Source organism: Chelonia mydas, chromosome 7, assembly GCF_015237465.2.
Source record: "Chelonia mydas isolate rCheMyd1 chromosome 7, rCheMyd1.pri.v2, whole genome shotgun sequence".
In the NCBI taxonomy this organism is placed as follows: Eukaryota; Metazoa; Chordata; order Testudines; family Cheloniidae; genus Chelonia; species Chelonia mydas.
In genome coordinates this window covers 37,763,052-37,776,721 of record NC_057853.1, presented here as the reverse complement: position 1 = coordinate 37,776,721, position 13,670 = coordinate 37,763,052, and the positions used below count along the sequence as shown (strand labels likewise).

Genomic DNA, 13,670 nt, shown 5'->3' with positions numbered 1-13,670 from the left:
GCTCTGGTCTGAGAAATCTTGATTTAAAAGTTCCCTTTATCTGTCCAGACAGAATACAGTTTACTATAGTGTTTCTCAAACTGTGGTCTGAAGAGCTCTTGCCTGGTGTGAGGAGAGCTAGCTGGTCCCATCATGCTGACTCGCCTATGGTAGTGTCTAGTAGCTTCTACCGATGTCTTTCACTGAGAAGAAAGCATGGATGCCTGTTAAAGCACCTCAAAATGAGGAGCCACCCACCTAACTGCTTCTACTGGGCACACTGCTCATACAGGATGATGAGGTGAGGGAAACAAGATCTGGAGCTGCCAGAGACCAGTAAAATGAATGTTTTGGGGAGAAGAGAATGAACTAGCTGGGAATCAAATCCAAGTGAGATGTAACCAAGCAGCAGGGAAACATGCAGGAGAATGGGAGGATGGCACGGTTTAGGCAGGAGAGAGAGCAATAAAACAAAGGTTTCAGAGTAACAGCCGTGTTAGTCTGTATTCGCAAAAAGAAAAGGAATACTTGTGGCACCTTAGAGACTAACCAATTTATTTGAGCATAAGCTTTCGTGAGCTACAGCTCACTTCATCGGATGCATACTGTATCACGAAAGCTTATGCTCAAATAAATTGGTTAGTCTCTAAGGTGCCACAAGTACTCCATTTCTTTTTTCAATAAAACAAAGTTACAGATGTAATGAAAATTTGAAGTAGAGGAAGTCACTAACATTGTAGAAGGGCAAATACACCTTATCACACTGAAGACAGTTACCAGTACATGTTCTCCTAAAACTAGCTTTCCACGCCATGATTGCTAGTTATTTTAGTGAATTATAGCTGTAAACTGCAAGGGGTCATTTCTAACCATTGCTGGGAACTTCAAAAGCAACAAAAATATCTGAAATACATAGAAAAATTAAATGTAAAACTTTAACTGTACAAAAGAGAGGAGCTCAGAATGTGTGCTGCACTTGCCTATGATTCATTCATGGCTTTCTGCCAAAAAGCTAAATTCATACAAGACCAATGGCCTCAAGGGGAAAGGTAGGACACTTTTAAAAGCACAAAGATAAATGATTTACAGAGCAGAACCCATTGAAAGAAAAGCCTTCTGCCTACACCAACCAAAAGAGAAGTTTTTCAAGTCTCTCTTACAAGATTTACTACACAGACTGGAATATTTGTAACATATCAACAGATGGAGTAAACTAGGCATGCTCAAACTGGGATTTTTAATCCTCTCCTTGGAGAATAAGAAATGGCCCATTCTGTTGCTGTGCACAAAGAAAGTTCACCACTATGCAGTGCATATCTTAGCTTGGCTTACTTCAGTTATGTAAGACAAATAAAACCAACTCAAGTTACAGGCAAGCTCTACAATAAAGGAACACCTGTAATATGAAAGAGACTGAGTCACTGGAAGGAGCCTACATTTTAAAGCTTTGGAGGGTTTGGCTCTATACAAAACATCTGTTGCACATAAAAATGTTTACTTAGCTGTTGAGCAGAGAGCAATACATCCCCCCCAGAGAACATTACTTATTAAACATATGCCCTTGCTCAGCTAAGTAGGCTCACAATGAAGACAGTTCTGCTCTATAGCAGAAACCGGGGTCAAACCTCACTCTCACAGATCAGATCAAGTTATTTCTAAAGTTCTGAACCATTTTTCATGAGTAGGCACCTCTCAAAACAGCAATCCCACATTAAAACATTATTAGATTTCTGGTTTGTTTAGAAACTGTACTCTCACCCTCTCCTCCACAGCTCAAACTCATCTCTAATGCATTTCCTCACTCACTTTAAACATAACCAGTTGCTTATCCCAAGATCTTGTGTCAGTGAGGACTGTGATGAAAAGAATATGTGAAATATGAGCATGTTACAATATAAAACATCCTAATGGGATTCTTTTAGTGAAGGGTCTATTCATACTTCCCTATTTGCCTTATTTAAAAAAAAAAAAACACAAAGAAACAACTGAAAGTAACCAAAGGATGGAAATTTAGTTAGAATCAAATCTTCAATGTCCAGTTATATTGAAACAAAGCCCTTATGTGAATAGGGCTTGAGTTAAGCATGTGCCTATGAGCTTTGCTAATCGTGCTCTCAGCCAGATATTAGCTCAGGGGTATCAAAATATTTTAACTGCCTCAGCACCAGCATATAGGAAATCTCTGAGACAGTCGTTGAAGCAACGGGAGCCAAAGCATTTAAGACTTTACTGATCAAAATCTGATATTGCTGACAAGGCACTGGACTGGGAATTAGGAGAGTTGGATTCAGTTCTCAGCTCTTCAACAGACATCTTTTTTTACCTTGGACATGTCACTTAATCCTTCTTCACTTCATAATGAATTAGGGGATACAGATATTCCTTTTGTCCATCCTTTGTTTTGTCTGTTTAGAATGTACGCTCTTCACATTTGTAAAACGTTTGCGTGTTTGTATGACGCCTAGCACAGTGGAACCCTGATCTTTGTTGAGGCCTCTAGATGTAATAGAATTATAAACACCCTCAGGTAAGAAAAACTGGTACATCCTATATGAAATATGAAGAGGATACAACAAATGGGTTAATTTGCTGGAGCAATTTTTTAGTTCTCTACTTGAATTATCTGGTAATATACATTTGGTCTGTACATTCTTGTGACTGTGATTCTTTCAGTCTTCACTCCCATGTTCAGTGAAAGGCACCTTATGAACCTAAATTATTTTTTCACACAAAACAACTGTGGATATTTTCCTGATATAAAATATTTTTATTTTTTCAAAGTTTGATTACAAAAACAGAAGACACATACACACAGGAAAATACAATTCTAGAGAAATACATTCCTCTCAATTATTTTATCATGGACTAAATCCTGCAGGCTTGTGCACTTCCCCCACTTTAATGGGAATGCAGGATGGCTCATCAGCACACTGTCAAATTGGGACATAACTTTCCAGTGGGGTGATTACACTCATCTGGCCCTCCAACATCACACTTCAGGATATTTGAACAGCACAGGAAGTAGGCTTGTGTTTGTCTTGTCATTATCTCCTATTCCTACCTTTGTCATTCTGAATGGTGTCCAACATTCTTAAGAATTTGCTGCTGAATAAGCCTCATTTTTAAATCAGCAACTGATTTCAGAGAATTTTTACTCATTTTACTACAAAATACATCATTTGTGGGATTATTCAAGTATTTGTTCCATATCTATTTTTGGTTAAGATAAGTGGTATTTTGTACACAAGACTAGCAGGCAATCAAGCAGACCCTTTATTTTTATTCTCTTCCCCCTCCCCCCCCCGCAAAAAATCCAACCAAAACCTGAGGAACTAACTAGTTATGTGCCCCAGTTCCACTAGTTGTCTTTTTCTACTCTCAACCCCCATCCTCCTTGTGTATACCACTTAGATTATGAACTCTTCAGAGAGGGAACTTTGTCCTCTTACTACCTGACACACAATGCTAGAGCTACATATACAACTGTTTCCTAACCTGAATAACTTTTGTTGCAGAATATGCCACAGTTAAAAGTAGTGCCAATTATTTTCTATTTAAAGGTGATGCAAGGATGATACTACCTTTCACCTGTTACGTGGGGATGATATTCTTTTTCTTTGTGCTTGGAGACTAACCTGTTTTCCCAGTTTCACTTTTCTCTTGCATTTCTGAATATCCTAGGCTTACTGATTCATGGTCTCTTTCCACAGGGTACAGAAGCAGCTGCAAACCAACTTTCTGAGCCTCTCTAACATACCTAATAGTATGAGGCAGAGACTATTATAATATTGGCAACTCATGGATTTTCAGCCGTTCTGCAATATAAATTCCCTTGCCATCTTTTTACTTTTTTTTCTCTGAAACAATCAATATGGAAATTTTAGCCTAACATATTGTATTCCTGGAAGTTTGGAAACGTAAAGCCTACCACTACCAGAAAGTGCACACTATACAGAAATGTTTGTCCGGTTTCTTTGACCCTATTCCAAGATTTGTAACCAACTACTGATGGGTGACAAAATGATAGGAATATACATATAGGAAAGACAGTTAATAGGAACAATGGCTTTAGGAGGATATTCAATGTTCTGTATTATCAGTCTTATTCCAATAAAGTTTTAAATGGAACAATCTAGTTTTATCTACTGACTCTAGATTTAAATTTAACCACTTTAAGCTCTTCAGGATTTTAAAATCATAGATTGTTACATCTGTTCAATGGTGATGAAAGCAGAACTGAATTAATGAGCCATGTTACACTATGTTATTTCCTCAGCTTCCCACTCAAATTTCCAAGCTGCATGATATGCTTAAATTACTCCTTGGAAATAGGTAACAGCTGGTTTTGCACCCTCAATTCCTTTTGTAATTTAAGATTTTCCTAAAACTTCCAATTAAATGAAATCAAATGGTAAATTTGAGTAATTAAGGTTATGCAACAAAAAATGTAGTCTGTGGGAAAGTTGCTTTTAAATTCCTAACCTCTTTATATTATTGTTTTTCCCTTATTGCGACTGCCACTGGCTTTAAAACCAGATCAAATAGTGAGAAAAAGGATGCCCCTGTCAAGTCCCTTCATATGGAGAACACCTGTTAAGAAAAGCCATTTCTGAATAAACAAGGAAGTAAAGCCACTTGATCCAAAGAGAAAAAGGAATTCTCAAACATTCCCATTATTTTCAGCAGCTACTCCTAATACACCATATCAAAGATTCTCTTTACATTAAAAGGTCAATGCCTCCACTGACCGCATCTTTAATAACTTATTGAAAAGTAATAGGAATATGGTAGTTGAATCTCTTTTGTAAAGCTGATCTGATTAATTGGAGGAGAATAGGTTCTATCCTTATGGCCAGTATTTTCACACACATTTTACAATTTACATTAATCAAGTAGTGTATACTGTAACTAATAACAATGTCCATGATTTTAACCAGGCTGATTTTAAAGCACTTTGTGAGTTGGTAGTGCAGAACACTTAAAATATATTGCGTAACTTACACATTACTGGACCCAGAAGCTTAATGAAAATTGACCTTGTTTTGAAATATAACCTCCCAGCCAGTATTTAGTTGTGAGTTATGTTGCTGTCAACTAAAAGGATTGCCAAGAATGGCTGACCTTTAAGATACCTTACCAGCTCGTAACTCTTCAGTTACCTATGCTCCCAGTCATGGCACAGACAGTGAAATATATCCTCCAAAATGCTTCTATCTCATTAAGTATTTTCTGGGTTGTGTGTGAGAAAAATGTATTCTTGATGGATCCCACTCTGCAGAAGGGTTATAGAGTAATATTGCACTCTTAAAATACATGTGCTCAAATGGATTTAAGGTAAAAAAATAAAGAAAGAATTGTATGGGGAAAGTTTTAATATCTAGTTAAAACTCAACTGGACCCCACAATTCTATAAACTCCTCAGAAGAGACTGGAGATGAGAACAGGAGAAAGCTTGAGAAGAAAGAATCTGGACTATTTTGGAAAGGAAAGCTATCAAACATATAGGAATTTTATTTTTTTGATTTCAGATGTGCAAACAAGCATTTCTGGCAAATGTATTTGAGAGTCAAATCATTAATATATGCAGGAAAACCTTAAGTATAATTGCAAAATAACTCCCTCAGCCGTTAGCAAATTATCTGCACCAAATGAGATCCGCACCCCATGTGAGCAAGTATTTGTATATACATAGTATAATTGTTGCTAGCGATCCACAGTTTACATAGGCAGTTACGCAACAGGTACCAATTGCACAATATTTGCAGAGAAAAAGAAGTCTGTTTATTTACCTATACATAGTATGTACACAACTTGGACATCAGGAAGCCTTCCTTAGGCATCCTTTTGTCATTTTATACATTTTCTTCATACTGTAAGTCACTGATTTCTTCAACCCTAAGAAAAAAACAAGACAGGCAGAACTTAGGAAGAGAAACAACTATTTAGTTCTTGAGAAAGCCTTAAACAAATCTTCAAATAAAATACTTCCCTGGAAAGGTGACCAAAGGCTATTTGTATAGCAACAGCAGATAGCTAACTTTTCCTTTTCTTGACAGATTCATGATATAGTAGCTAATAGAGGCTGATGACACGTGAGAGATAGACAAAACTGACAAATTCCATAGATAGCAACCGCTAAGAATGATAATGCATGATTCAAAACAGGGTAGGCACTGTTCACCCTGAAGTGCTTCTGGTGACAATAAGAGTCAAAATGAGTAAAGGACTGTGAAGTTATAATTGTATACATGTATGCAGACATATCTGCCTGTTACTCTTAACACTGCTGAAGATACCTGCAGTGATAACTCAGGAGGCATTTGCATTGCATATCCTTGTGGAACAGCTTGTCAAGCATTGCTGTGTCCCTGCTCTCCACCACCCACTGCGTGTGTTCTGCTAAGTGGGAGAGCATGATGACATGGGAGTGAATGCCAGAAAGTTGATAGAGACCATAAGTAATGCAGCAGAACATGCTGGCCCAGCAGAGGCACAGCCGAATACTAGAAGGACTGTCTGGAGAAGTCAGGAAGCCGAGGGGCCGGGCCACCACTAGATGACATCTGTGAGGGGATCCTGAGTCCAACCAGCAAGGATTATCAGCTATTGGAGCAGAGGTCAAGAAGATGATTAGGACCTGAATGAAAAAATTACGCTTCTCCCATTATAAAAAAATTCTTGAACATTTCTCTTAAAACAGTCCTGCAATTGAAAGAGCCAATTGAAAGTGAAAGATGAAATTTGGCAAGGAAAAGCTCTCAGAGGAAAAGTGCCTCTGAGTATTGTGGTGAAAATTTGTTCTGATTTGAGCTTTTTGGAGTAGAATGCTGCATATCACTTCTTCATTAAGTGTGTAAGGAAGGACATTGCACATGCATGCATGGCTAGTTTTCATGAAGGTATGCAAGGGCTGAGCCTGAGATCTAAAGCAGCCATTGCCTCAGTACTTGTGCACATTCCAGGTGTGAAGGGCTGAGGGTCTATTTCTGTGTACTTTGCAAGATGCACCTTTAGTGACTCAGTTCCTAAAGTTTGCAGGAGAGGGATCCTCTCTTGTGGGCCTAATGTGAAAGGAACATGATGTTCTGCTGTGTTTAACCATAGTGTACCAAATTATGAAATTTAAAATGAAGTATTGCTCATTTTTGGCAAGCCAGCAAAGCTTTGAGGCCTTGGAGAGTGACACTTTTTATGTATTTCTTACCTCCTCCCCCCAGTTTTTAATTTAAAAAAATACGATGAAATTCCCTACATTACGATAAGAACACTGAAGTTACAGGGTTAAGCACTCAGAAGTCTGAAAATCAAGATTTTAAGGCTGCACAGTTATAGTTCTGCCCCCTTGTACGTATGCATCAAAATGTACTCTAAACTATATACTATCTTTTCTACAACCTTATGTATGCATATCAGCTTGCAGAACTGTGCATTACTCTGTATGCCAGACTAAGAAAGTACATTGAAGTAATTTAACCATATTTGCTAAACATACTTCAGTATAACGGAACAGTGACAGCTTGCTGATACAGACAGGCAACTTAGATTCAGAGTTAAGTGTATCATCCACTGAATAGCATCTTTGGAAAGGTGGAAAGAAGATGATGTACATCTCGTTCAATTATTAAAATATACCTTAAGCAGTAATCAATTTCATATAAAAGTCTTTTAAATAATATTTTAAGTCAAAGAAATACTGGACAATTAACATAATGAAAGAAGTGCAAGTGTATATACAAAGTTACAAGATATTACTTGAGTACTGAACACTGTAGAGAAAGTATTATAAATTGCAGAAACAATGGGATTATGTCATTAAAAACTAAATAATGGACATGCAGGAAAAGGTTGAGTTAAGGATGTGCACGCAATCTTAATTTTTGCATTTATTCACTTGAGTACCTAACTGTTCAACCCAAACATTAACAGAGAACTTTGTTTGGAATTACCATACACAATACTTTTCAAATTAAAATTTATATAGTTGCATGCATATGGACTCTAGAGTACTGCAGTCAAGAAAAGTAAATGACAAATAATCTGTTATTTGCATTACGGTACCATCTAGGAGCTTTGGTCATGGACTAGGACTCCATTGCACTACGCACAGTAAAACAGAAAAAAGGATAGTTCCTGTCCCAAATAATATTAAAATTGCCTAAAAAAATATGACCCTGTTGACTACTGCCCAAGCTACCAGGGTACTGTACACCAAGAAAATACAAACCTGTAATACTGAAGTTGCTGTATGTAAAAATTATGTTCTGCCATTCCAATGAAATCAATGTACTCTCGCTATAACAACAGTATGGCAGATGGAATATCAGCAGTAAAGCAGTTAATATATCCCTGCAGGGCTCCTTTGCTGTATTGGCACTGCAGTCAGAAAAGTCAGCCAGTTTTATCTGCTTGCCAACCAGTACAGCCTCTTGCAGCTGTTGAACATTAAGAGATTTTCTTAATATCCTCCCTGCAGTGAGCACTCTACTGAACCCCACCCACTTCAGCCTTGAGACTGGAATCTTATGTAATAAGAGGCTTTATATATTCCTATCCCAACCCATCATGCTACAAAAAAAATGCAGGTTCTTGCATATAGCCAATTGCTTATAACAGCCCTCTGGGTGATGAGTCACATCTGTAGTAAAAGTTAATGGTCACAATTCTACACCCGTTTCAGAATCTGTTTGAAGACATACTCGTGAGCACTTGGACAACAACTATCTTTCAGCTTTTACTATGAATCCATGATTACTTGGAGGGTGGGTCTCCTCCTCTCCCTCCTTCCCCCCACTTAAATTTTTCCACCAGACGATGCAGAACAAAGACTTAAAATAATGCACAACTGCAAACATTTTGGGGGATTGAGCCATAAGAGGTTGTAAGTGCTTCTGGCCATTAAGGGTCCCAAATCAATTTTTTTGTAAGAGCAAGGGGTTAGCCCAAATATCCTGGAATGTTGAAATTCAGCCATTTTCCCAAACTTCCCCTGTAACTACAGTAGAGGGGGTATTCTTCACTTCCTGTCATGTACTCATGTTCAGGATTAACATATGCACTATCACAGTGGCTCTCAACCTTTCTGGACTACTGTACCTCTTTCAGGAGTCTGATTTGTCTTGTGTATGCCCAAGTTTCACCTCACTTAAAAACTACTTGCTTACAAAATCAAACATACAAATACAAAAATGTGTAACAGCACACTTACTGAAAAAATTTTTACTTTCTATTTTTACTATATAATTATAAAATAAATAAATTGGAATATAAATATCGTACTTACATTTCAGTGTATAGTGCATAGGAGCAGTATAACCAAGTCACCGACTGTATGACATTTTAGCTTGTACAGACTTTGCTAGTGCTTTTTATGTGGCCTGTTGTAAAACTATGTAAATATCTATATGAGTTGATGTATCCCCATAAGACTATTGTGTACCCCCAAGGGTACACACACCCCTGGATGAGAACCACTGCACTATTAAACAGCTGCATTTACAGTGAAGTGGAGCAGTGGTTAATATTTGCTGTTGGCTGGTTAACAGCCACTGCACCAAACAATGGATGTCAACATATAAAGGCTGCTTGCACATAATTACAGCAAAGTGTCCATAAAACATAAGGCAAATTTAGTTTCCAATTCTCAAAAAACATCTCTTATTTAGGACAACACTCAAGCATGTGTGTGGACTTCAATGGAACTTCAGCAACAGAGATTATTTAGTTTGCAATATTTTACTCATTAACTCAGTCCCTTAGATAAATAAATAAATAAATAAAATGAAGAGTAGAAGCAGAAAAGTCCCTTGGTATATCTGACACATGTATTTGTCAACATTCAATGGAATGTATGTTTGTCTCACAGAAACCTGTAGCTCAATGGTTCATTCCTGTCAATATAATGAAGTATGATTTTATTTCAGATAAAGTTTCCAAACTCAAAAATATCAACATACAATCACTCCTTAAGAGTAACTAAACATAAAACGTCAAAGTTTTCAGTTCCACAAGACTATACAGACTCCAGCGAGGAGGAAAAATAAATCAAACGATGGTGCCATCTCTAATAGAAAACAGACCAGAAATCTCCCCACAGACTTCAGAAATTATACAGGCACATTTTCAAAAGCTAAATAGGGCATTTAACAACAAACAAAAATACAGAGCTCAAGCTCTATTTGAAAACCACACTGGCAGAGAAAGATGAAGGATAGTCCTGTTAGGTGGGTTGAAATTCTTTGTTATGTCTGTGTACTCTGCCAAATAATGTTAGCAAACAAACAGTGTGCCAGCTAAGTAATGACCACCACCCTGGATATGAATTACTGTACTCTCACTTTAACAGCATAGTATAGATTAGCTTGTTAAAGGCTGGATTGTAGGTGTTTTAGGATCCACCGTTTCTTTTTTAAAGCAGCAAGGCTATTACAAAAAGCAACAAATATCCTTTACTAGTTATACTAATTAAACATCATTTAGTGATTATCTGGAAGCTTCTGGAGTATTGATATATTACCTCCTTTTCTAAAGTCAGAACTACCAATCACTGGCTTTCAGCTAGAATGATGGTAGGGAAAATTAACATCAACGTTGCACAAATGTACTAGGGATGAGATTCCAGACATCAGGCCTTGCCAACACAGTTGCCAGGAATAGAAGGAAAATGGACAAAGAGCTTCAAACCACTGATTCAATGGCTGGCATTGCCACTTATCTATATGCTTGCCAGTATCACTTGAATAGGACTGTGTGAGAAAGAAGGGTGTAAGGGACAGTTGGATACATAAGTGAAGATCCATAACACTTTCACATCTTTACTAGTTCAAAGTCGTCTTAGGAGAATTAGAGTTAAAAGAAAGGTATCTTTGTTAAGGAAAAGAGTAACAAAATCAGTATCTTTAGGTGTAACTGAATTAAAATGAACTCAGCTCTTTAAGGCCTGTTCCTAGAACAGATTTGTTGTACTGTACTATTAAAACAACTGCACCTCTATGGATCTGCCACAAATTTGTGTACTGTATCTCAATAAATAAGAAAATGAACTGGTTGGAGCTAAAAACAAACAGAAGTTACTACTCTTTAAATATTAATTAAGCAGTAGAGATTAGACATTCTGAAGTACATGTATTAGTGACAGTCCCCTAGCAGCAAATATCTAAAGTATTGATGAAACTTCAATCGAAATTGGTTCAAGGTCTCCTTTAAAACATACTACAAGCCTTTAAATTGATGGAACAATCACAAAGATTTTATGAGCCTCACACTTGGAGGAAAATATAAAGCAGTAGTAATAAGCAAAATAATTCTATTAATAATTAATTTCTAAGCAAATGAAAAAACATTCTTTCCTGAACTCCAGGAGAGATCTAGCATGTTACAAATGTAAACTAAATATTTATTACATCCACAAACTTATGTTGCGAAGTCAAGCACTCTGAAGTTATGAAATATCCAGTGGCAACCTTAATCAGGTCCCCTTGTAAACCTTTAATTCCATGCTTATGTATGACTTTTTCCTCTACAGAACCCCTGCCTCAGTTCAGTGCACAAAATGGATGGGTTTCTGGGGATGAATCTGGACTTTGTAGTGAAAGAAACTTGTCTGTAGGACCCCTGCCCTTTACTGCAGAATTTGGAAGGGATGGAATGAGTTAGATAGAGGACTGCAGGAAGATACAGGAGTCTCAAGGTTTAGGCAGTTGAATACCATCCTTGAGAATTGAATTCTACTTCTGCGCTGCCACAGAGTTCCTGTGTGAAGGCACTTAAGCCAACATTTTCATAAGTGACCTCGAACTGGACATTCCAGACAGTGAGGAGGAACACAATGTGAGACACCCAGTGTCAGACCTGCAGAAGTGCTTAGTGCTCACAACTGCAACTGAAGCTGACTAAAGCTTTGCTCAAACATATACAGTGCTATAAAAATGCCAAGTATTCTGGAAATTCAGGCTCTAGAGTTGGGCACCCAAAATTAGGAAACAATTTTGGCCTTCCTCTCTTCCTGCCTCCATTCTGAAGCTGTAAAAGGGGAATACCCCCACCGCATCTCTGAGGGATGTTATAAAGATAAAGTAATTGTGAAGCACAAAGACACTATGATGAGAACACCACAGAAACAAATGCCTAGGAGGAATTAATAATTATGTATGCAGTGCAGGTTTTGGCCTGGAGCTACACATTGCATGAAGATCCGAAGAAAAATTGGGTAACTACACACTCATTGAATGATGCAGGGGTCCTGTGGGAAAAAACCCAGCAGCAACCTTAATTGGAATTTCCTGACTTTTGACGCTTATCTTTGCAACCTTAGCATTCTTTTAACTTTTTTTTTAAATTTAATTTCCTAAATGCTTTTAATAAACAAACAACAACAAAAAAATCATTATGTGGAACCACATTGGCTCCAACTTGGGTCGGCAGCAGGGCTCAGACCTTTACATCCATACCACTTAAGCTCACGGAGTAACTGAGAGGATAACAGCCTACTCCTGCTACGTGGACCAGCTCGAGAAGGGGATGAGACACTTTGCCAGTGGGGTTTGACAACTATTTGCAGACAGGAGAGGAATGTAGAGACTCACGATTCCTGGGTTCATTTTCAGGTTCTGGAAGGGAGTAGCTGTAATGGTCACTTATCCTTTTGTTCCTATGTCCCCCAGCTTCTGCCCTCTTCCCCCTGTGCTTCTATCCAACCCTACCTCCTTCACACACCACAGGCTCCTGCCTCCCTCCCACTCTGCTTCTATATACTACCCACCCTTCTCCCTCTCTGCTATCTCCCAACCTCTGGTTCCAGCAACCCCCTGCTCTTATTCTTCCCATGCCTCCCCACCCCTCTGCACTTAAATCAGGTAGCTTCCTCACTGCCTGGGCAAAGGCAGGAGGAGCTCTGAAAGCTTTGCCTGGTTATGAACCTCTGTAAAATGTGCATTTGCGCATGCTTAATGGCGACTTCTAAATGCTTGGAAGATTGTCTGCACTGAGCCTGCTCCATCTGGGGGCTGCAGAGGCTGAGTAGGGAGTACTCAGCCTCTGCAGACCCCAGATGGAGCAGGCTCAGTGCAGACAATCTTCCAAGCATTTAGAAGTCGCCATTAAGCATGCGCAAATGCACATTTTACAGAGGTTCATAACCAGGCAAATTTGGTGGAATCTTCCTGGGGAGGGCAAAAGGCAAATCCCTGACCCTATCGCAACCCCCTCTGATAAATTTCAAGTCTCTGGATCAATGCATGGCAGCACTAGAGCCCCGCAACTCAGTGGGTGAAAGAATTTTTGTAAAAGGGGCAAAAACAACCTTTTTTCCTCAGAAATGGTTGAAACCACTGAAGCTGAAACCTTTCAAATACTGTTACCTGAGACAGACGCTCAGCCTGGGAGATTTCAGCCCCAACAGTTAAACTTTGGCAGTCATAAGCCAGTGAAAACAGGGTCTTCCATTGGGAAGTGTCACACAACCATAGCTATACAGGCAGCTCTTCCAGCTCTGCCTATAAGAAGAAAAAAAGGATTCTGTGCTTCTTCCATATTGGAACAGTTTAGAAAAGCTTCTCAGAAGCAGACTTCGCAGAGATATGGCAGTTTTTCTGATGCATGCTTTTTATAGAAGGGAAGGTTTGAGACTTCAAATTGTTCCATTCACTCCAATGTTAAAATTAGCAATAACCACACCTCAAGAGGTGTGGCTTTGG

At 38.4% G+C, this 13,670-nt stretch overlaps 1 protein-coding gene across 7 annotated transcripts in view; it reads right to left on the bottom strand.

The window, feature by feature from the left end:
• Positions 1-13,670, bottom strand: part of TAMM41 (TAM41 mitochondrial translocator assembly and maintenance homolog) — a 176,572-nt gene that overhangs the window by 134,493 nt on the left and 28,409 nt on the right. For 4 of the 7 annotated variants that reach the window (XM_037905900.2, XM_037905901.1, XM_037905904.1 and 1 more), the window contains one exon: positions 5,881-6,582. The exons of 1 other annotated variant lie outside the window; for it this stretch is intronic. In XM_037905900.2, coding sequence (XP_037761828.1) covers positions 6,257-6,582 — 326 coding nt within the window. In that variant the 3' untranslated portion in view covers positions 5,881-6,256. 2 more of the 7 variants (XM_027818911.3, XM_037905903.2) reach the window with 2 other exon arrangements.